At 45.0% G+C, this 23,503-nt stretch overlaps 1 protein-coding gene across 1 annotated transcript in view; it reads right to left on the bottom strand.

The window, feature by feature from the left end:
• The window catches only part of LOC125308553 (protein furry homolog), a 260,928-nt gene that overhangs the window by 54,198 nt on the left and 183,227 nt on the right, over positions 1 to 23,503 (bottom strand). The window contains exons 41-43 of the mRNA XM_048265116.1: positions 19,130 to 19,319; positions 2,982 to 3,103; positions 326 to 513 (exon numbers count right to left, since the gene is read on the bottom strand). Of these exons, the coding sequence (XP_048121073.1) occupies positions 326 to 513; positions 2,982 to 3,103; positions 19,130 to 19,319 (500 nt within the window). The remainder of the gene's footprint in view (positions 1 to 325; positions 514 to 2,981; positions 3,104 to 19,129; positions 19,320 to 23,503) is intronic.

Below are 23,503 nucleotides of genomic sequence, written 5' to 3'. Positions count from 1 at the left end.
AAAAATGTCAAAAACATACATGCACAAACAAAATTAATTAATTGAAGGAAACACACACAAATAAATACATACAAACAATCTTATCAGCACCTCATCCCTATGCCCCCCCCCCCCAACCTCCACCAGAAGAAGGAAAAGATAAAACATAACTTTTCCAATGAAAACAGGATAACACAAACATCCTCACATACATCTATTCCTACTCAGCACAGCCCCCCACTGCCCACCTGTACCTGTTACATTCAACCATCTCCACCATGCAAGGCAGCAGGTCCTCAAAGGTTAACCCTGACCCCAAGCCCCAATCCTAACCCCCCCGCCTCACCTGCACCTCTTCTCCATGTTCCCCTACCACCTCCACCAGGCGGGACAACAGGTTGGACACGGAATGAGCAGACAACGGCTGCTGCAGAGCCCGGAAGATCTGGAATGAGCGGCCAGCATAGTGACGTGATGAGCTGCACAGCGCAGTCTGCAGAGACACCTCACTGAGCTGCCATTCCAGGTTGCAGTCTGCACTCCACACATACAGCACACACAGCATATAAACAAGTACATTACTAGTTAGAGTTACTTAGATCTTGTGTGGTTATATTATGTGTTGGGCTGTGTTGGGCTAATTCTTGGGTTATGTGTTCTGGTGGACTAGGGAATTATGAATAAGCGATGAACTGATGTGCTAAGATGTGCATATGTAAGGCACAATGTATGAAAAAATGAGAAAAAAATAACAATGCATCTACATTACAATAATTTACAGGATATATTGTTAGGTGCTGTTAGCCCTGTAGACCAGAGGTTCTCAACCTTTTGGGGCTAAGGCACAGCAAAAAGCAAACCAAAAGCCCACCAACTTATGGCTACTGGGATCCCGGCTTCCACCACTGTGCCATTGAGATTTGTGTGTGTGTTTATGTATGTGTGCGTGCGTGCCAGACCTGCCAACCTTGAAGAATTTTTTTGAGTAGAACCTCGAGCCAAGAAAAAAAAATGCTTATGGACATCTGCTGTTGCCAGTGTGTAGTCTATCCCTTTACTCACAATAACCTACATGTTTTGTTTATTTGTAAAAAAAAAAAAAATCATTGTTCAATTATTACCTGCTGACTAATGCAAACTACTGAATTTCACTTGCACGTGCACTCAAGTTTCTTTCAGATCGTGGTGTCTTTCTGCCATCTGTGAGGCTGCAATGATTAGGTCTACATTATCCCAACTACAGTGATAGGTGCGCGATCTCCGTCTGGAAGCCTATTATTTGGTCTCACTTGTTTTCACGCTAATAATCAAGAAGAAGGATCCATATGCTCCAAAGAAAAAAAAAATGAACACTCATTAATGAGCAGCTCAAAATATTTAGCCTTGGTCCACTTTCAGACTCGTTGTTAATGGCTGCATTTTGCCTTGGAAAGGTCCGCGCTCCATAAGCGCCTTACTTATGAAAACTTAACCCATGATAACCATCAGCGACACATTGAAAATATGAACAACTGAAACAACTCGTGAACAAGTAATAACTTTCCAAGACATAGTCAAACTATTAGGCCTAGGTGAATTTACAGTCGCACTCAGTGGAATATTTTTAGTTTCACAACAAAACAGCAGCTAGGGGAACGCGAATTTGCGAGTGAACACTTGTTAAACTCACTTCATCAAGTCTTTCATTTCACCCACCGTTGGCTGAAGAAAAAATAACAGCCACTAAAAGAGAGGCCACTATGCTTTGCCTGTCATTCTCACTTGTCACATTCTCTCTTTATCTCATCCTCGCATGAAATATATTAGCGGGAGATTCACATGCTCAATGAGCTTTCTGGAGAAGTTGGATGTCTGCTCGTTTTGCGTAGTTTTAAGTACAAAATCGTAGCGCCGTATTTTTATGTGAAAATGCGTGGTTGCTACGCAAAATGCGTACAGGATGGCAGGTCTGGCGTGCGTGTGAGCGCGCGCGTGTGTCTGTGCTTGTGTGTGTGTGTGTATGTGTGTGTGTGTGTTTTGTGTGTGTGTGGCGTATGTTCATGAGTGACTAAATGTACAAATATGTAGGAGATAACAGCTGCCGGGGTGTCCTGTTGTACGGAATTAATGGACGAGGGACAAAGAACTCCCCGACGCGCAGCGGAGTCCATTAATTCCCTATAACAGGACACCTCGAAAGCCGCTATCCCGCTAATCACCCGGTTGCCACTATAGGCAATAGTCATGCCTTTATAGCACGCAAAGGAAACAAGTGGTTCTGTTTAAAAAGAAGCCGACTTGTTAAGTTTGTGGACAGTTAGCTTGTATACAGTTGATTCCACTGTGGCGAAGCCTGCTTCCAGGCTCAGTTGTCGTCCTACTATGGTTGTTATAGTTACCATTCATAAGCATTGATATGGAACGGTGATTAAACTTTTTTTTACCAAATCTACTTCATAGGTGTCCAGTTATTCAAAATTAATAGCCATCCCACCAGCCAATCAGAAAAGAGTATTTCTTCTCTCCGGGTGATAAATTAATTTGTTGTATGGTCCCCCATGAACGGAATTCCATGACACTTGGCATGCATTCAGAAGGTGCCATAATGATCCTACACTTCAAATTCCGTGCAGTTTTGAAGATACCTGCGTGCAGCCAAAGATACCTGCGATTACAATGCCTCATTTTTGTCTTTTCATTTTTAACTAGGTGGCGCTATACATTAAATGAGTGGATATGGAATGGGTTGACATGGCCCCTGGAGGCCAACATAGAAAGAAATGGTCATCCTAGGCCCTACGTTTCTCAAGATATTCACAGAAAATGTGTCCACCCTACCTTCTTTGCTGTGCGGCGGTCATAAATAGCCATGTAGTGTGTGTATTTGAATGTTTATGTGTGTTGTCTGTGAGTAAAGTTTGACATGAAAGTGGTTGTACAAGTGGGAGCCTTGTTTTGAGAATTTGTGTGTAGCTTTGACAAAATGCATCTTCACAATTGGGGACGTAAGATGGAGCCCTAACCTGATTTTGACTCTTTGAACACAGACAGCACATGGTGGAGGAAGTTGGTGAGCTGCTGAGTACTCTTGGATTCCAGGTTCTTGAAAGTGATGTCTTCATGGCACCATAAGGGCCCATATGACCTGGGCACGTCACACAACATCCAGTAGCATGCAATGTGTCATTATATTTGATCTGTTGGAAGACATTTGTTAGCAGACAATATGTTGAGAAGAACTATCATGTATTGACAGTGGCATAACATAAATATGTATGAAATGACAGAAAACCTCAGTGATCGACAGACCATGATGGTAACCTTTGATAGCAGGGTTTTGTAATGGGTTGTTTGTATGCATAATATAAGGGACATTCTACCAGAAACGTTTCCTGGGATTGTTTCAATGAATGAAACTTGTATAATCCAAAAATGTCGTAAACTGACTAGATGATTGATTTATAGGAGTTGTTCTGTAAAAGGATATGTAATTCATTGTTTTTTTTCTTTATTAAAAACACTTTTGCAAATCCTGAAAAATGGGCTGTCCATAGCCAAATCTTAGCTAATCTTTCACAGTTTGTAAACGGTATTTAAAAAGAAAACAACTTTAAACACAAATTTAAGTTGTTATCGTTCACATCAATTAAATATGAAATTAAACATCAGTTCTTAAAAATAAACAACTGTCCCTGAGCGAGGTAGCAGCTACTCTCAGTAGGGGGGCTGGGACACTTTGGAAAGAGGCAGGGAACAGGCAAACCACAGTCAGATGGTTGGAGAGTTGGGTTGGAAGGAGGAGGACACAGACAGAGTTCAGCCAAGGTCACCACAACGGGTGTATTTATTAAGTTGTCTTTTTTTCTTCTTGGCTGGTTATGTGGGTGTGCATGTATGTGTGCTGTAACAACAACAAAGGAACAATCAGCACACAACAATCAATAGCAGTTTGAATTAGAGGTCTGAAAGAGGAAAGAGGCCCACCCGCTCTCGCAATACTCTGTCCCGCTCCCGCATTAATGTGTAATTTTTAGTCCCGCTCCCGCCCGCATCTGTAACATGATGTCCCGCTCCCGCCCGCTAAAGCCCGCATGCAGGAGGGATAGCCTATTCAGCTTTTCTTTCTGTCTCACGAAAGGAGCACACACACATGAGAAAGACTAAGAGATTTTAAGTTTCTTGGTTCTGAATGTAGGCTAACAACTAGTCTGGTGCCCTCTTCCTCTGTCATGCTTTCGATTTCGAGTTTTGACAATGAGCAGCAGGAACAAATTGAACCGACGTAAACGACAATATAGTAATGAACACTACTTTAATCATTTCCATATTTAATTTTACGCACATATTTAATTTGCGGGAGTGCAGTGTATCACCGTTTTGTCCCGCACCTCTCTCATCCCGCCCGCTCCCGCAAAGAGCTTTCAAAAGTTGTCCTGCGCCGCACTCTTTTGCGTCGGGACCCGCGAGTCCAGCGGGTCTACCACGAGAGTGCAGACCTCTAGTTTGAATCAAACTCGACTAAATTCAACTTTGGTCACTTGGCCCTAAAGGCCATCCACAATTACAACTCATATTTCCATTAACATAATATTAACATAAATAATCACAATATATGATATAATACTAGATGTACCGCATAGCGGTACAAAATATGACTGCCGCTCAGTCCTGTGCATCCGTTCCGCGAAAATAAATCACACTTCAATTTGTCTCCATATTTTACTCCATCCCCCACTCTTGAAACTTTTGTGTAGTAGTTTTACTCCATCCCCCACTCTTGAAACCACTCTTGTTTGGCATGCCTGAGTGTGTGTGTGCGGCTGCACAGAAAGTAGCCTACTGGTGCTGAAAAGGTGAATAGATTGTAGAATAGCCAAAGAAGATGTAGCATTGTTATAAAACCTTTAAAATCTCTAAACAATCACAAGTAGGGCAGTTCATCACGGTTCATCCATTGCAACTGGATTGATGAAATGTCACTTACACCTGTAGGCTACATTGTATTTGGGAAAAGCAAAAGGTATCAGCATAATGTTATTTATTTATTTATTTATTTATAAACAAAAAATATCTTACATGCCGTTTTCAACAGCTATCAAAACAAAGGTCATTTTGGATGGATGGATTTTTGTGAATGTTTCTTCTTCTACATAAGATTTTAGTCATCTTTAGTTCATGTAATACTTTATTGTCAATGCACAAATTAAGTAACAGTAGTCTGAAACGTTATTGTTAATGCACAAATTACGTAACAGTAGTCTGAAACGAAATGCTGTTTTACATCTAACCAGTGGTGCAAATAACTGACATGTCCAAATGGGCCTTGATAAAATGCGTCGCTAGACTGTTCATACACATTTTAACGGGCCAAAGTTGAAGAGCTGTTGTCCGTTATTGTTCGTTTTTAAATATAGGCTGATTCATGTTCCCTTGCATTGTGTAACTGAGGTCCATGGCTAGTCTGGCTTTCACCAGACCAAGCTCAATCGTTTAAGAAATAAAAAAATAAATAGCGGGCAGATCAGGCTGGGCACCCAATATTGTTCAATTTTCCGATTGAGATATCCACGCTCTGGCTATTCTAAATGCAAAAATGCATCAGGGAGTTATGACAAAACTGTAACTAACAAACTAGATCCTAATAGAAAGCTGTTAGCTTCCCTAAGCTACAGGTAGGCTTATAAGGTAGGCCTATTTACAACATAAATTGTCAATAGGCTATGCTGGCTTACACTAATAAAATCTCCTTTGGAAACCAATGGCTTCGCCTTACAGTATCAAGCGGACTTAAACTGCCATATCGCGGGCGAAAAATTTTAATAACATTCAAGCAGCTCCATGAGTCAAGGAAAGCGCGAATGAAGTAGCCACTTCTAGATGGGACCCACTACACAGTAGCTTAAGGTGTGTTGCTAAAGCAGCCATAATGAAATGAAGGTGTCATTGTTTGGATACTTCACACACACGTGCTTTTTAATTTCACAGACTACAACTACCAAGCTGGAATCAAAGCATATCGATTCCCCTCTCACACCCTGCACGCACTTAAAACTAAATAAACAGGCGTCTCAGTCTCACGCATGTATAGGCAAAAATGTATCAGACCGGTGTAACGTTGGTAAATCTACCATTGCACAGAATGATTTTTGTAGCACGTGCAACAAATGACAGTCGAAAGATACAATTACAGTGCTGCTATCAATTTGCTTGGTATAACCGCATTTATAGTTTTCTACAAATGCAATCAATCAAATTGGCCTCCATTCAAGAAGAAATGGGAATTACATTTCATGTGAACATCATCCTATCCTTATTAGATGTTCTCTGCGGTAAACTACATTCCTAGGAAGCGTCCATTGTTTTTCCAACCCACTTTTAACTTCCAACAAAATTACGTCTCACTGCAACGATGCGCCATCTAGTGGACAAACGACTACTTATCGCCAATACTGGAAATGCAGCCATGATGATGATGATGATGAATATTTATTTTGGCTTTCTTTTAATCCTACTGAATTTGTAATTATGTATCGGCCGTTCTAATACCGATAGTATGTGGGTGCCTGTGTGTGTGTGCAAGTGTGCACCGCCATCTACAGGCCAATGAGTGTACAGTCACTAAATGTACACATAACCTAATTTTTTTTAGACCCCCCCATGGATGAAATTCTACGAAACTTGGCATACCCCCAGAGAATGCCAGGTCAATCATAAAATTTGGTGCAGTTCTGAACATCTTAACTGAAGATAGGGGCGATTAAAGCAGAATAATATTGCATTTTCATTTTTTACCGGGGGGGTGCAAATCACAAATGAGTGATTATAGGCCAGATTGATGTGGGCCCTTGAGACCAACATACCATAAAAGATTCTTCATCCTCAGTGCCACGGTTCAGGTAGTTATTTAGGAAAAACTGCTTTTTTTGCGGTTCGGGGGGCCCAGCACGGGGGAGTGGCCCATGGGGACGAAACAAAATTTTTCCGTAAAAGTCTAGTGGGGCTACATACCCACCAAATTTCATGTGTCCCGGTGGTTCGGTGTCCCGGGTATCGTTGACCAAAAATTCAGGAAGTAGATGACGAAAAAAAAAAAAAAAAAAAAAAAACTGACAATCCTTATATGACCGCTTCGCTAGCGGCGGTCATAAATATATAATATAATTATAGAATATAATTGTGTTATATTAATTCAGCCACGCCCATTTTTTTTTGTCTTTAAATTTCCGGTCGGCTAGCTACGTCTAGTTAGCTTCATTGGGATAATACGGCAGAAGAAGATAGAGAGTCTAACTTGGGAGGAAAACGACAAATGCCATCAGGAGGTCAGACTGCAATATTGTACTTCGCTACCCAAGGCTATTCAGCACTACAGAGTGGGTAGACGATGTGGCAGTGGCCGCTGTATCGTATGGAGAAACTCGCAAATCCTGATCTGTTTGGTAACTATGGTAACTAGTTTAGAAAGTCATTACAGAACAGCCGCTCCAAAGTCAGTGTTTTCCAAACTTCAGATTGGAAAGGTGTATAACAGAAATGTCTTAAGTCACCAAAATCCTAAATAAACGTTCCTAACTTTAGGATCACCCATAACATATGATGCCAGTCATCTTGACAGAGCTCTGTTATCTCAATGTATCGCAATGGATGTACTGCTCAATCGGAAGTTCGGAGACAATGTGGGCAAAGCTAGCGCCCCCCCCCCATGTTTTCGCACGGAATAAGGTGAATAGCAGTGGGATCATAACATCATTCAGTGTAAGAAATACAAATAAACATTTATATAATTAATCACGTTCTACTTTATACTACTTTCAGCGACATAGTACACGTGATACTGCGGCTTGGTAAACAAATACTCGCGGCCAACTAAATTGCACGCTGACCAACTGGCCCACAATGGATAGCAAAGGCAGCTCTCAGAGCATTATGGATTGGTGTGGCAAATATAGTACCACCACAACCACATCCAAGTCAAACGTCCAAAGTGGAGAAAGGAAAGTAAAACTAACATTTGGAAGACGCACACAGGATTAATCACACGGGGCTAGTAGGAGATCAGGAGATTGGAGATGTGAGTTCGGTCAGGTCACACCCGGATGCAAACAGGAGCACTGCTCAACCAGGTAAGTTATATCCCCTGATAATTGGTAACAGGTGTGTCTGTGCAACACATGAGGGAATCGTAGCTGCAGGCAATTCAGGCCAATCATGGGGAATGGAGCGAGCGAGTGAGGCTTTCATACAGCCGCCCCGTGATTCATCACAAATTCCATACCGTAGGAAGAATCACAAGCTTTTGCCTCACTCCTCCTCGTCTTTATCCTTCAACTCTGGTAAGGGGATGAGCCTTGCTACAGGTCTGATGTACCTCTTCTTCCCGACCCTCACCTCCACTGTCCGGACTCTCCCGTCCACTCCGGAGATGACTTGGGTCATCCGCCCAACTGGCCAGAGAGCCCGAGGGGACTGAGGATCGATTATCAGGACGGGCTGTCCAACTGTCATGTTGCTGGTATCCCTCCTCCATTTCCTCCGCGGCTGCAAGGTGGGTAAGTAATCTCGAATGAATCTCGACCAGAAGTGGTTGGCAAGAAATTGAATGTGATGCAACCTGCGTGTCCCGACAAAGCTGGTTGCCAAAGGTGGCTTGCGGAAGTGAGGAGTCACGATGGCCCATGAGGAGCAGGTTAGGGGTGATCGGATCAGAATCTGAAGGGTCGGCTGAGATGTACCCCAGAGGCTTCGTATTCAAGATACCCTCATTAAGATACCTCTATAAGTACTGTACGAAGAATGGTTTCCGGAATGGGCTGACTGCCAAGGACCACTCGGAGGGAAGTTTTGACCGATTTGATCACCACCAAAATGAGGTGCATGGGGAGGATTGAAGTGGAAGGTGATCTGTTGCTCAGCCAGTTGTCTTAGAGTGGGCTCCATAGCTTCAAATGCTTTGCGGAGTAACAAATCACCTCCCCTGAAGTTGGTTCCTCTGTCAGCCAAGATTTCGAATGGCTTCCCTCTACGAGATATAAAGCATAGGAGGGCCATAAGGAATGCTTCTGTATCCATACTCTCAAGAATATCCAGATGTATACATCGGGTAGTGAGGCACTTGAAGAGTATCCCCCAGTGTTTTTCACACCGGCGGCCCACTTTGACCTGGAATGGTCCAAAGCAGTCGTCCCCCGTTGACCAGAAGGGAGGCTTGAACAGGCGAAGATGGACAGTTGGTAAGTCTGGCATTTTTGGAATGTCTGGCTTGGCTTTCCATTTGCGGCATTCCTGGCAGGTGTTCTGGTGTCGCTTTATGGCACTCCGCCCTCTCAGCACCCAGTACTTCCGCCGTATCTCGCCATGAACTCGCTCTGGTCCAGGGTGCAGAAGCTGCTCATCATAGCTCTTTATAAGGAGCCTATAAAAGAGGATGATCACCGTCAAGGACAATCGGATCCGGCTCCAACTCAGCCCGGCGCAGTCTTCCGCCTACCCGGATCACGTTCAATGCAGGGTCCAGCTCAGGGGAGAGGGAGATGAGTCGGCTATTCCTCGGTAAGTCTCTATCTTTGAGTTTAAAGCTCTTCTGGGAAACTCTCCGCCTGAGCTCTCTGGATCAGCAGTGTTTCAGCTGCAAGGTGGGAAGCAGCAGTAGCCACCCCATCAGAGGGCATCTTGGATACCGCTGCGATCAGATCTTCTAATCTGTTGTATTGTGAAACATCAGCCAGCAGAGAGGCAGGTGTCTCGTGGGTCAGGTAACATGCAACAGACTTTCTGAGCTCATCCGTCTCACTCTGGGGCAGTGGAATGGATAATGGAGGGAAGACCGGCCACTGTGTTTCAGGTTTCCGTAAGAATGATGGTCCCTCAGTCCATCTTTGACATTGTGCTAGCTCTTGCAGTGTCTTTCCTCTCGTAATGTCATCCACAGGATTGCTCTGGCTATCCACATACCTACAGCTGTTCACATCAGTGAGGTCTTGTATCTCAGCAATGCGTGTCCCTACAAAGACCTTATACCTGGACTCCAACTTTAGCCAGGAGAGCACGGTGGTAGAGTCACTCCAGTACACCACCTTGTGGATGGGCAAGGTCAGTTCAATTTGCACTGTAGATGAGAGCTGAGCTCTGAGGAGGGCAAACCTCACCATCTGCAGACTGTGCTCTGAGGTAAGCTACTGCTCCATAGACCCTCTCAGACGCATCACAATAGATGTGGAGATCCCATTCCGTCGCAGGGGAATCAGCTGATGCAGGCACATAACACCGGGGCATTTGCACTCGATGAAGATCCACCAATTCATGCTCCCTCTCAAGCCACCGATCCATCAGCTCAGCTGGGCGAATAGGATCATCCCAATCCTGCTTGGTCTTCCATAGGTCCTGAACAATCACCTTGGCCCTCGCAGTATAATGCAATATGTAGCCCAACGGGTCATATTGACTGGCTACGGTGCAATAAACTACCATCAAGGTGGGTGAAGCTGAGGTCAGTACTGCACTGTGTTTGTATCCAAGGGTGTCTGGCATACAAGCCCAATGGAGACCCAAGGCTGGCTCCTGAGGGCCCAAACCCATCTCGGAAAGCCACAGCTTGGTGCTGGTCGACCTTGCTTCTGGAGGAATATGTTTTACCACCTCTCGCCCACTGCCTGATCTCAAATGCGCCAGAAATTGCATATCCAACTGGCTTACAGTTGGATATGCAATTTCTCGAGCAAGGTCTTGGCTGCTACGGAAGAAGGCAGGCTCTGGAGGCAGTTATCGACATCAAATGAGTTCTCCACTGAATCCACTACCTCTCGGTCACTGCCATCACAACTCCTGGCGTGGTGCTGCAGTGCATAGATCGCACAGCATGGGCTGCAAGCTGCACCGAAGGGAAGCACTTGCCATTCATAAGTGGTTGGCTCCTTCTCTCTCTCTAGATTCCGGCTAAGAAAGCAAAGGAGAGCCTGGTCCTGTGGCAGCAGACGGACCTGATGGAACATGGCACGGATATCACCGCTGATGGCCACTGAATGCTGCCTGAATCGGAGCAATACTCCCAAGAGGGATGGACCCAAGGTAGGTCCTGGAAGGAAGTTTTCATTCAGGCATTGGCCCCTGAATGCAAATGAACAATTGAAGACTAACCTGTGCTTTCCACTAGCTTGCTTGATAACATGATGAGGTAAGTACCACGATTCGACAGGTTGACTGTCTCCCGCATCCAAGCTTCTGGATATCATTATGGTGTATGTTGGCGAGTTCAGGATCCCTGTCCAGGCGTCTTTCTGTTCCTTGCAACAAGGGCATGACAGAATGCTTGGAGACCGAAAGCAAAGGGCTATTTGGGGCTGTTGCCTGGCTGGCCTTACGGCCTAGAAAAACAGAGCAGTGAGGCGATGCTGATGTTCCAAAAGCTGTTTATTTCCCTTCCCAAACAGGGGTATGGTCATCTCAGAGGAAAAAGAGAAAAAAAGAAAAAAAAAAAAACCAAAACAAAATAATCAATCAAACTAATTTATACTTTTAACTATACTTGAAACTAAACTTTTTCCAAGCAAAATGGCTTCAATAATATAGCACTTTACATATAGCTAAATGTGGAAAATCTCTTTTCTCTGGTCATACACATGTGCTCTTTTCTCACCTTAACCCACTCTACCTGCTGTCTGGTCTGCCACAGGTCTTCTAGCCCCTGGCCAGAACCAAATCATTGTCCCAAAATCAATCATTGTCTAACAGCCTAGAACCAATACAAAAATATATATAAATACTCTAATGAAATATAATACATTATCCGGTTACCAGACATTAACACCACCACCTTTACAAACACAATAAACATACATATCCTGTTAACTACACAAACACCCCTCTTCCCACACAACAATGCCCCATTCACGCCTATGACGTTCACTCCGCAAAACTATAATTGTCTCTTGAGAGCGTCGGGTCTTCTGATGAACGCAAACCAGGAAGTAAACAGACCAACGTAAGCGGTAAGCCCTGCTCTTTGTTTTATGCTAGTTCGTTTATTGTTCACCAAGTTTATAAGTTTATTGTCCATAGTACTAAACCTTCAGTTGGCCACTCCTGAAGTTTACGTAGTTTATTGACGAAGGTGCTTTTGTGTTTGTGTTGCAGATGCTGTTGCTTCCGTGACTGCCAGCTGCATGCTCACGTTCGTGCGGTACAAACAAAATAAAGGCCTGTGTGAGAAACGGTGTCGGTGTGTTTGTAGCGATAGCTTGTAGTCTGATGTGGTGTAACACTGGTAACGGGCTACCGCACCGTTACATTTCCCCCCTCCCGTGCAGACGACGCCTGTCGCCCCAGGACCACGGGGATGATCCCTTCAAGCAGGGTTCCATGATGGGTACTCCCTACTCCTCATCCTCCGGGATGCGGGACAGGAAGTCAGCCACCTTGTTTGAAGCACCAGGCCGATACTCCACAGAAAAGTCGTAGGGCTGGAGAGACAGGTACCACCTGGTGACCCGAGTTGGTGTCCCGCATCTTCCCCAGCCACCGGAGTGCTCTGTGGTCAGTCTCCAGCTTGAAAGGTCTGCCCAGGAGGTAGTAACGGAGGGAGTCAAGGGCCCACTTGATGGCTAGGGCCTTCAACTCCACAGCTGCATATCGCCTCTCCCGGTCGAACAGCTTCCGGCTGATGAAGGCGACTGGCCTCCGCTGTCCATCCTCCTCCTGTAGCAGGACTGCACCCAGGCCTACTCCAGACGCATCTGTCTGCACAATGAAGGGCTTTTCAAAGTCTGGGCTCAGCAAAACAGAGTCACTGCAGACTGCCCCCTTCAGATCCTGGAACGCCACATTGCTCAGTCCAGACTACTCTGTTCGGCGCCGCTGCCCTGGTGAGCTCAGAAAGGGGAGATGATCGCTCAGAGAAGTTAGCAATGAAACGTCTGTACCATCCAACCAAACCTAAAAAAGCTCTCACCTTCTTTTTAGTTGTTGGTGGCGTACAGCTCCGAATGGCTTCAACCTTCTCCACCTGTGGGCGTATGTCCCCACCGCCAAGGATGTAGCCAAGGTAGTGGACCTCCCGTTTTACCAAGGCACACTTTTTTGGGTTGATTGTGAGCCCCGCTTCACGGATGCGGTCAAACACCTGTCTGAGGTGGTGGCAATGTTCTTGCCAGGTGTTACTCCAGATGCAGACATCATCTAAATAAGCTGCAGCAAACTGATGGGTTCCCCTCAGGACACGGTCCATCAGCCTTTGGAAACTGGCTGGCGCCCCCTGCAGTCCAAAAGGCATAGTATTGAACTGGTATAGTCCAAAAGGGGTGCGAAAAGCTGTTATCTCCTTTGCACGCGAACTCAGCGGCACCTGCCAGTACCCTCTGGACAGATCGATGGTAGATATGTACTTCGCCTTACCCAGCCGTTCCACAAGGTCATCGATTCTAGGCATTGGATAGGGGTCCACCTTGCTCAACGTGTTGACTTGGCGGAAGTCTATGCAGAATCTTACGCTGCCATCCTTCTTTGGTACTAGTACCACCGGGCTACACCAATCACTGGACGATGGCTCTACGACTCTCAGTGACAGCATCACATCCAGTTCCTCCTTCAACGCTGGAACCAGCCGCTCTGGCACCCGATAGCTTCTCCTCTGGGGGGATGCGTCTGGCTTCAAGATGATGTCATGGGTCACAAGCGATGTACATCCCGGCCTCTCCTGGAACTGGTCACGATCCAGCAGTGCCCTCACCGGGTCCTGCTGATGGTCCTCCAGGTGCGACAGCTCCACGGTTCCGATAATGGGCTCGATGGGGAAAAACTGCTCGTCCGGTTCCTCCTCTTCCGCCACAGCGCGGACAAAAAGCTGCATCTCCACCCGATCTCTGGCGTGGTACTCCTTCAAGAGATTCACGTGGAAGGTCTGTTTCTTCTTGCCACGTTCCGGCATCGAGACTTCATACGTGACGTCTCCCATCTTCCTGATGATGTCATATGGCCCATGCCACTTGGCCAGCAGCTTGCTGTCCTCAGTGGGCAGTAGCAACAGCACTTTCTGACCTGGTTCAAATGTCCGACCCCTGGCCTTCTTGTCGTACCAGGTTTTCTGCTTCTTTTGTGCCAACTTCATGTTTTGATGAGCCAGCTCTGACATATCCTCCAGCCTCTTCCTCATCTGGAGCACATATGCGGCCACACTCTGCTGCTCAGCTTTCGGCTCCTCCCACAGCTCCTTCAGCAGGTCCAATGGCCCTCGCACTTGCCGACCATATAGGAGTTTGAATGGCGAAAAGCCGGTGGAGGCTTGTGGGACTTCCCTGTAGGCGAACAGAAGATACGGCAGCCATTCATCCCAGTCAGTTCCTGTTTGGCACACGAAGCGGCGGAGCATGTTCTTCAGGGTGCGGTTGAAACGTTCAACCAACCCGTCTGTCTGGGGGTGATATGGCGTGGTCCTGATCGCTTTAACCCCTAACAAACTATAGACCTGCTTCAGTAATACTGACAGGAAGTTGCTACCCTGATCAGTGACTATTTCCCGTGGCACCCCAACCCGTGAAAACAGCTGCACTAAGCAGTTCGCCACCTGCCTAGCCTTAATGTTCTTCAGGGGGAATGCCTCCGGATACCTGGTGGCATAATCACATATGACTAGGATATAGCGGTTACCCCTCTTACTTCTCTCTAGTGGCCCTACTATATCCATGCCAATGCGGGTGAATGGTGTGTCAATGATTGGGAGTGGATGAAGTGGTGCACGTGGTACTGCCCTCCCTGAAGTGAGTTGACACTCTGGGCATGTGCGAACAAACTCTGTGATGTCAGTATACATATTGGGCCAACTGAAACGGCTACCAACTCTAGCCAGGGTCTTGTACTTTCCCAGATGGCCTGACCATGGGATGGAGTGTGCTAAGGTCATTACTTTCTGCCTCAATGGTTGTGGCACAATCAACATCTCCTGCTCTCCTTTGACCTGGTACAAAATCCCCTTCTTCAGGATGTACTGCTCTTCATGCAACAAGCTACCTGAATTAATGCAATCAGTCTTTTTAAACACTTGCTTCAGGGTTTCATCCTGCCTCTGTAGCTCTGCAATGTTACAGGGTAGATCTATATCAATAGACAACTCAGGCTGCGGCCATACTTCAGTCTCTGCCTGCTCAACAACATTTTCCATCTTCTGCCTGCGCTTTTGCTGTCGTGTCAAGTGCCTTCTCTTAGGCTTACTGTCTGCCATGTCCAAATCTGCATCAGCAAAAGGCAACTCCTCCAGTTCCTTCGCACTCTGCACTCTTGTGACCGCATTGCAGTGCTTGACTTTGGGGACGAGGTCCCATAAAATGGGGAGATCGTGACCCAGAACTACTTTATAGGGCAGTGTAGGGGCGATTGCAACAGGCATAAAAAATGTTTGGCCACTAACAGTCAGGAACACCTCAGCTGTGCGGTAGCTCTTAATGTCACCATGCACGCAACACACTTTCACTGTTGGCTGACTATTATTCTCCTCTACTGAGGCCAGGCTCTCCTGAATCAAAGTCTATGAACTCCCTGTGTCCACTAGTGCATTTGCTGCCTCACCATTAACCCGTACCTGTACCAGCTGTTCTGTATTTGGTGTGTGTTGGATGTTTGGTGTGTGCGGCCTAGGTGTGTAGCAGATTGTGGTGTTCTGGGTGTTTCTGGCCTGACAAATAGGTTTAATGTGACCCCGTTTCCCACAATAAGTACACCTAACCTCCTGTCTGTCTCTATTTGGATAGCGGTTAAAGCTAGGTCTCTGATGGAACTGACCATGGCTCTCACCACCCCCATCAGACTTACCCCTGGAAGTCCATCTGTTGGCGCTTGGGCCCCTGGTTCCCTGTCGTGCTGCCTGGAACACTTCTGCCAGCCTGGCTGCTTCCTCAGCGGACTTGGGGTCATGCTCCCTTATCCAGACGGCCATGTCCGGGTTCACCATGTCCATGAACTGCTCCAGCACTATCAGCTCACAGATGTCTTCCAGTGAGTGCTCCTCAGGCCTCACCCACTTCATGAATAGCTCTCTCAAACGCACATAAAGTTCTTTTGGCGACTCACCAGACATGATGATAGCAGAGCGGAATCTCACACGATAGGTATCAGCGCTGATGTTATACTTTTTGAGAATGGCCTCCTTCAACTTGCCGTAGTCCTCTGTCTCCTGCAGGTCCATTGCCACAAACGCACTGCGTGCCTTCCCGGTCAGCAAAGGTACCAGCCTGATGGCCCATGTAGAGTCTGGCCATCTGCAGGTCTTCGCGACACGCTCAAATGTGGCCAGGAAATGCTCTATGTCATCATCTTTGGTGAGTGGGTGGAGTTTAGGCTCCTTGAAGGTCAGCTGGGGCTGTCTCTCCCCCAGGCTGAGGTGGCTGAGGTGTTGTGGACCTGGAACCGTCGCTCCCTTCTCGAATATCCTCCATCTGTCCTTGAAGAAGGTGGAAATGGTGGGTCAAGGTCTTCCATCGCTGGTTTTGGGACTGCACCACCCACTCCCACTTTTCATCACGGTCTGATTGAGCCTGTAACAGGGTCTTCACCAGATTCGATAGCTCTGCCACTGCTCCCTCTGCTGGAGTTGACACCGCTGCACCATCGTCTTTAGGCTCCGTTGGTACTGTATTGGCATCCTCCTGCTCATTCTCTTCCCTCTGCTAGGGTTGGGTCTTGCTCTTGGGTGGCATCTTCTCAGCTGCTCTCTCTGAAGGCGTCCCAAGCACTTCTGACACCAAATGTTGCCTGGCTGGCCTTACGGCCTAGAAAAACAGAGCAGCGAGGCGATGCTGATGTTCCAAAAGCTGTTTATTTCCCTTCCCAAACAGGGGTATGGTCATCTCAGAGGAAAAAAGAAAAAAAAAAAAAAAAACTCCAAAACAAAATAATCAATCAAACTAATTTATACTTTTAACTATACTTGAAACTAAACTTTTTCCAAGCAAAATGGCTTCAATAATATAGCACTTTACATATAGCTAAATGTGGAAAATCTCTTTTCTCTGGTCATACACATGTGCTCTTTTCTCACCTTAACCCACTCTACCTGCTGTCTGGTCTGCCACAGGTCTTCTAGCCCCTGGCCAGAACCAAATCATTGTCCCAAAATCAATCATTGTCTAACAGCCTAGAACCAATACAAAAATATATATAAATACACTAATGAAATATAATACATTATCCGGTTACCAGACATTAACACCACCACCTTTACAAACACAATAAACATACATATCCTGTTAACTACACAAACACCCCTCTTCCCACACAACAATGCCCCATTCACGCCTATGACATTCACTCCGCAAAACTATAATTGTCTCTTGAGAGCTACCGTCGGGTCTTCTGATGAACGCAAACCAGGAAGTAAACAGACCAACGTAAGTGGTAAGCCCTTCTCTTTGTTTTATGCTAGTTCGTTTATTGTTCACCAAGTTTATAAGTTTATTGTCCATAGTACTAAACCTTCAGTTGGCCACTCCTGAAGTTTACGTAGTTTATTGACGAAGGTGCTTTTGTGTTTGTGTTGCAGATGCTGTTGCTTCCGTGACTGCCAGCTGCATGCTCACGTTCGTGCGGTACAAACAAAATAAAGGCCTGTGTGAGAAACGGTGTCGATGTGTTTGTAGCGATAGCTTGTAGTCTGATGTGGTGTAACACTGGTAACGGGCTACCGCACCGTTACAGGGGCACGCAGCAAGGGTGTGGCATATCGTTGAATGCATCAACTGGCACGGTGACAGTCTTGGTCCGTAACAGCTCCAATGCATACTCATCATGCTTCGAGCGAGTCACATCCTTGATGCTTCGGTGGGGGTAAGCATCCAGCTTCCACTGCAACTCCACGTTCCTAAGGAGCTCCGCAGTGGCAAAAGGTAAAGGATTGGCGGCAGAGGTCATGAAGAGGCAGGACTCGAGGTGCACATCCGGGCACAAGGTCACACTAACAGGTCCCTGCATGGCCCAGCCTAATGCTGTATGAACTACCACTGGTCCACCTTTTGGATCCGTCCGGACAGGCTCAGTGGGAACAATTAGTTCAGGGATATCTGAGCTAATAAGCACAAGAGGTGCTATTTTGGAGAAGGACTGAAATGGTAACTCTCTCAGGTGAGGATACTGCTTCTTAAGGGCCTCTATGGGGCAGGTGTGTTCAGCCAGGCTAAGACAGGAAGAGGTGAAGACATTCTGGATGGGATACTTTATCTCCGGTTGCCCTGCCGGGGATATGGCAAAGGACACAGTCATTCCCTCCACCGGGACTACCTGCTGCCGAACAGTCTGCAGATAAAGCACCTCAGATTTTGACCAGCAGCTGGCAAGATGATGGTTCGACTAGAGGCATCCCCGAGAAGAGCGAATGTCTCCAGGGTATGGCTCCCATCAAGATTTTGGTCGTATCCAGACTGCTGATATCATGGAGAATGGTCAATTGAAGCTGGTTACACAGGTTACAAGGTTTCTTCAGTGTGCATTTGTCTGGTGAATGACCAAAATCTTGATGGTTCAATCTCCCCGTGACGAAGCGGTCTATCTTGACCTTGACCTGCCCAGAGGCTTTCGTACATGTCCCGTCACATTTACATAAAATACTACATAAAAATATGTGCAGTATGCTTTCAAAGTTACGACTCAAAGGCTGTGACATCATTTGACCAAGGTGGTGTAGAAATTGATCAAGGATAAGTCTAATCAATTATTTAATTTCAAACTGTTTTTGCATGCTTTATTTCAGGGTGACAAGCTAAAGGGTCAGGCCACATCACACTAAAATATCTTAGAAAAGAATGGAATTGTTGTATATCTAAAATATGTCTGAAAAGGTTACTAAAAACCCTGCTTACACGTGAACAGTGTTGATTCTAGCATGTTCACAGGCAGAGAAATGGCCATTAAAATGGCTGACCGTGATGTGCGTGACGAGGCCTGACAAATAGCCTATTAGTTCCTATTAGTTATTTCACATTAGCATCTAAAAATGCATTTTCAAGGATAAAAACACCCTGAGATGGCACAATGGATGTTCCTCATAGTTTAAGATTGCCACTACATGACTCAATGTTCAGATTCAAGAATAAGATTTTTTTAACTGAAAATGTAAGTTGAAGAATGTAAAGAAATGTTTTGGTAGAATGTCCCAGAATGTCCCATAATGTTGGGTGAAACCTGACGTATTTGGTACCTGTTGGTGAGAAACTTTATAAGTTTTTTTGTTTTCTCCCCTATCTCTGTGGCTGGCTCTAGCTCATTCATCTGAAGGGGACTGGGGGGAAGGTGGCTGCTGCTGTCTTCCAGGTTGAAGCAGAGGGAGGTGGAGGAGGAGGTAAGGCCTGAGTCCAGCACTGGGGCCCGCAAGAAGTCAGGTCCTCCTACTGGCAAAAAACACACACAAGGGAGAGCAAAACCTTTGTGGAATTTGGGCATAAGTGTGACATAAGGTACTAATGCAATTTTTTTTGCATAAATTGATAGGTAAGGGGGTGTCCTTTCAAAATCTGACGGGTGCCACTCCGGCACCCTTGAGCATTTTCTTTAAAATGGCATCACCTGCCACACCCCTTTTTTGATCATAGAAAATCATCTAAATAGACATTAACATATAAACCCATCATGTATGGTATGAAATTAAAGCTCTTTTCATACAGAAATCAGCTTTGACCATAATAAAGTAGAACAATTGTTTAGGTCCCTCCAGAGAACAAAATACCTTTTGCAAAGTGACCTTTAAGGTCAAATTAGGTTCCTTTTTGCTGCATAATAGCTTATACCTCTGAATTGTGTCGTGTTTGGTATTAAATTAAATAAATTATGGAACTGCCATGTAGCTTAATACATACAGTAATACAATCATTCAATAGTAATTCATTTTAATATGAATCATTCCACTGCTTGGTTGAATTTCCCATTGTCCTACGTAATTTAGAACGACCATTAACCGTATGTTATTTGCACACCTATGAATTAGATCCATTTTTTTGGCCGTATCACACTTGTATATTAATTCGCCGAACTCGTTGTGAAGTTTAAATGAACTGTCACGTTGCATCCGAGCTGTAAAATGCAGACGTTCAGAACATTGCAAAATTGTAGCACATGACGGAGATGGCTTTTAGCTAGATGGATGACAGCAGGCTAAGTAAAATAGCGATGTTTCAAAGCTAAAGTTCATCAGAATCTTTGGATAAGCTCGCTTGACGGGGAGAGATAGAACTAACGACTGGCCTTTGGCGTAAGCAACCATCCATTTAGAACTAGTAACGGCAGTTTGTCCTGCAAGTTGAGAAATTAGTTGATATGTGTCGCAAGAAATTAGTTCTACAAACAAGACAGTTTTAGCGATTAAAACGTTTAAATTGTAACAGGAAATGAACACAACGCAAGTGGCAACAGTGGAATAAGCGGGATAATGGACTCCACGGTGGTCTGTTCACAGAAATTAATGCACTTACGAGGTTTAAATGGCCCTCCACTTCGCATCGGGGCCGTTTTACAACCTCGACCGTGCATTAACTTCTATGAACAGACCACCGTGTCGTCCATTATCCCCAGTGTTGTCCGTGAACGAGTTCAAAAGAACGCGTTCATTGAACACGCTCATTTTTTTGTGAACGTTGAACTGAACGCAACACATTTTTTAATAAAGAACTTGAACGTGAATTAGTTCACATTATGTGTCATGAACGGCAGACATCACTGTAAATGAACAATGGAATTTGTTTTCCATTGAAAGCTGAGTGACATCTGTTTTCTCTTTTGAAACGCAACGAGAGAAAGTTCCTCCCTCCTGTATTCTCGCTGGTGCCGCTTAAATCATGTATCACCAGACAGAAATGGTTTTGACATTGTGTGCGCAATGCATTGCGGGCAAAGTAGTGTCCGGCTGAGAATAGTTGAATAGAGCTGGTAAGTCCCGCCCTTTCCGCTGGACCTCTAGATTGAAAAATCGTCAATGCAAGTGAATGTGAGAAAATAATTATTTTCTGGTCCCGTTTGATTTGTGCCATGAATGTGAACATATGTCGTCTGTGAATTTTTAATGTAATTTTTCATGTTACGAGTTTGACAGTATATTATATGATTCTTCGGCTATCAGTTGTGGAAAAGACATAACGAGAAAGACTACATGTCGCCTGTGACGTGAGCTAGCTCTAATCGCTAACATTAACTGAGATGCTAGTTTTTGTAACGGCAGGAATAAACACACATGGTAACAAAAATATTTGAAACATGTCTAGCTTCACTCAACACATTAACACTACAATACAGTGTGATTGTAAAGTTGTATGGTTCACTGTGTTCAAAGTCGATCTTAATAACCCTCTACATCTCGACAGAGAGCAGTGCTCTTCAACCTTATGAAGACGTAAATGGTTGCGCTATAGGTCAAGTTTGCAAGGAGACATAACGTGTGAGCATGCCACCAGGGACGCGCTCACACAGCTGTGGTAGCGGGGGCAAGAAAATTACTGTCAACAGAAGCCTTATTAAATAAAGGTCTGCCTCGAATGCAGGCTTGCCCAAAATAAAGGCCTGTGGTTTGCGCAGCCTACAGTAAGTAGGCTAAATAACAGATCCGCCACAATATGCAGTATGTTTTTGGTGCCCTACACGCACTGCATGTTCTTAAATAACAATGAAATATCATCAGTAATATTCAACCATTATTTTGTGTAAATGGGCTATGCATTGGGTTAGACACTAGGAGCCATATTCACAAAGCCTTTTATCTTACCACTAGGAGTACTCCTAAATAGCAATAAAAGATTTTAGCTATGAGTTTCTCTTATTAAGTTATTCACAAAGCCTTTCAGACTTACTCTTAGTAAGGAAAAATGACAACTCCTAAACTAAGAGTGAGTCTTCGTTGCTATGGATGACGTCATTACTCATGCACGAGCTTGACTGAAGTGACCTTGATTGGCTGATGATTGTAACGCGGGAATGATTCCAAACACCTCCCTTACGATGATGAGTGACAGGTGACAGGTCTGAGAATGCGTGCGCTACACAAGGACGGAAGATGATAAATAACTGAATAAAAAGGCCTAGCCTAAATTAATCAAGAGTAAGGCTAAACAAATAGTCTAGTAGCCTAATGAAACATACGGATTGATGCGGTATGTTTGTAACATTATTAAATTAATCTGTTACTATGCCTATACCTACGTTTGCAAGGAGGAGAACATTTTAATTTGATTCACAATAACGTTATATTTCATTTACATGTTGACAATGAGTAGCCTAGTTTTGGTTGTTGTTGGTGGCGTTATTGCATGTTATTTATGCCTACAATGCAAAATTGCTTCCTCACGATTGGAAGCTCCTGTAGCCGCATAGGATTTCAAAACATGGCGAAATGCCACAAAAAGCGGTTTGTGAATAGGTCTGTGAGTTAGGAGTCCTCTCGACTTCGTTTAAGCTGTCACAGAGGTGGAAAGGTGTGATTTGTTGGGGGCAGGGCCGGATTAACAATTCATAGACTCCTGGGCACAAATGTCTGATGCCCCCCCCTGCCCCCCAGCCAACGTGAATCGGGCGGTCAGTTAATAGGCCTATATCTAAGGCACGAGCGCATCTGTGAGGCCATCTGCCGGTTGTTTGGGTTGTTGCAGCGCCGTTGCAGCGTCATTGGAAAAATACAAATTAAAGTTGCGTGATCCCGCGTGATGTCACGCGCGGACCTAATTTGAAGTAATGCCCACTGTATCTCCATTTCTAGAAAAAAAAAAAAACAGGGATTTTGATGAAAACTAGCCACTGTTTAGCTTGGGATTTCTCAGGAACAGATGCATGTAGAAATAAACGTTTTGTACCCACTGAGAGCTTTCAAACAAGCCATAGTATGTGTCCATAGCTATAACATAGAATACGCTGTGGCACTGCAAAAATTGTCAACAATGATCTAGATTGCTGGCACTCTGGGGCAAAACTTCCTAAACAGCACGGCATTCAAAGTGTTAAGGGTGGATCATTTCATTTCTATTTTATCATACTATGCTATTAATAAGTTCATCCATGTTGAAGTAAATGTTATTGGAGGCAATATTTGAGCAATGTTTTTTGTGTGTGCAATGAACACATTTTCACGTCTTAATGCTGTCATGCACCTCTGCAAGAAGTGAAAAATCTATTTCTGAGCAATCAATGTTAACCAATTCAGCACCTTCAGAGTGGACAGTGCCTTGTACGTTGGACGTAAGGAGCTTTCCATAAGAAAACTCCTAAGGGACAGTTTGGGAACCACGACTATAAAGGTAACCAACTTTGTTAAGGTTTACCTTAGGAGTTTTCATAGCTTGCTAAGAGTGAACGTTATCTGGAAACCGGCCCCTGGGCTTTGACCTGGCCACTCCAGAACATTCACCTTGTTGTCTTTAAACCATTTCTGTGTAGTTTTCACTGTATGCTTTGGCTCATTGCCTTGCTGGAAAGTAAATCTTCTTCTTAGTCCTAGTTCTCTTGTAGACTAAATGCAGATTGTCCTCCAGGATTTCCGTATATTTTGCTGAAATGGCGTAAATACAAACTTCAGATCCACTTTGAAACCCATAAAGAG

The sequence above is a fragment of the Alosa alosa genome, chromosome 15 (assembly GCF_017589495.1).
Source record: "Alosa alosa isolate M-15738 ecotype Scorff River chromosome 15, AALO_Geno_1.1, whole genome shotgun sequence".
Classification (NCBI taxonomy): domain Eukaryota; kingdom Metazoa; phylum Chordata; class Actinopteri; order Clupeiformes; family Clupeidae; genus Alosa; species Alosa alosa.
The sequence above is the reverse complement of the archived record's forward strand: the minus strand, read 5'-3'. Positions and strand labels throughout refer to the sequence as shown.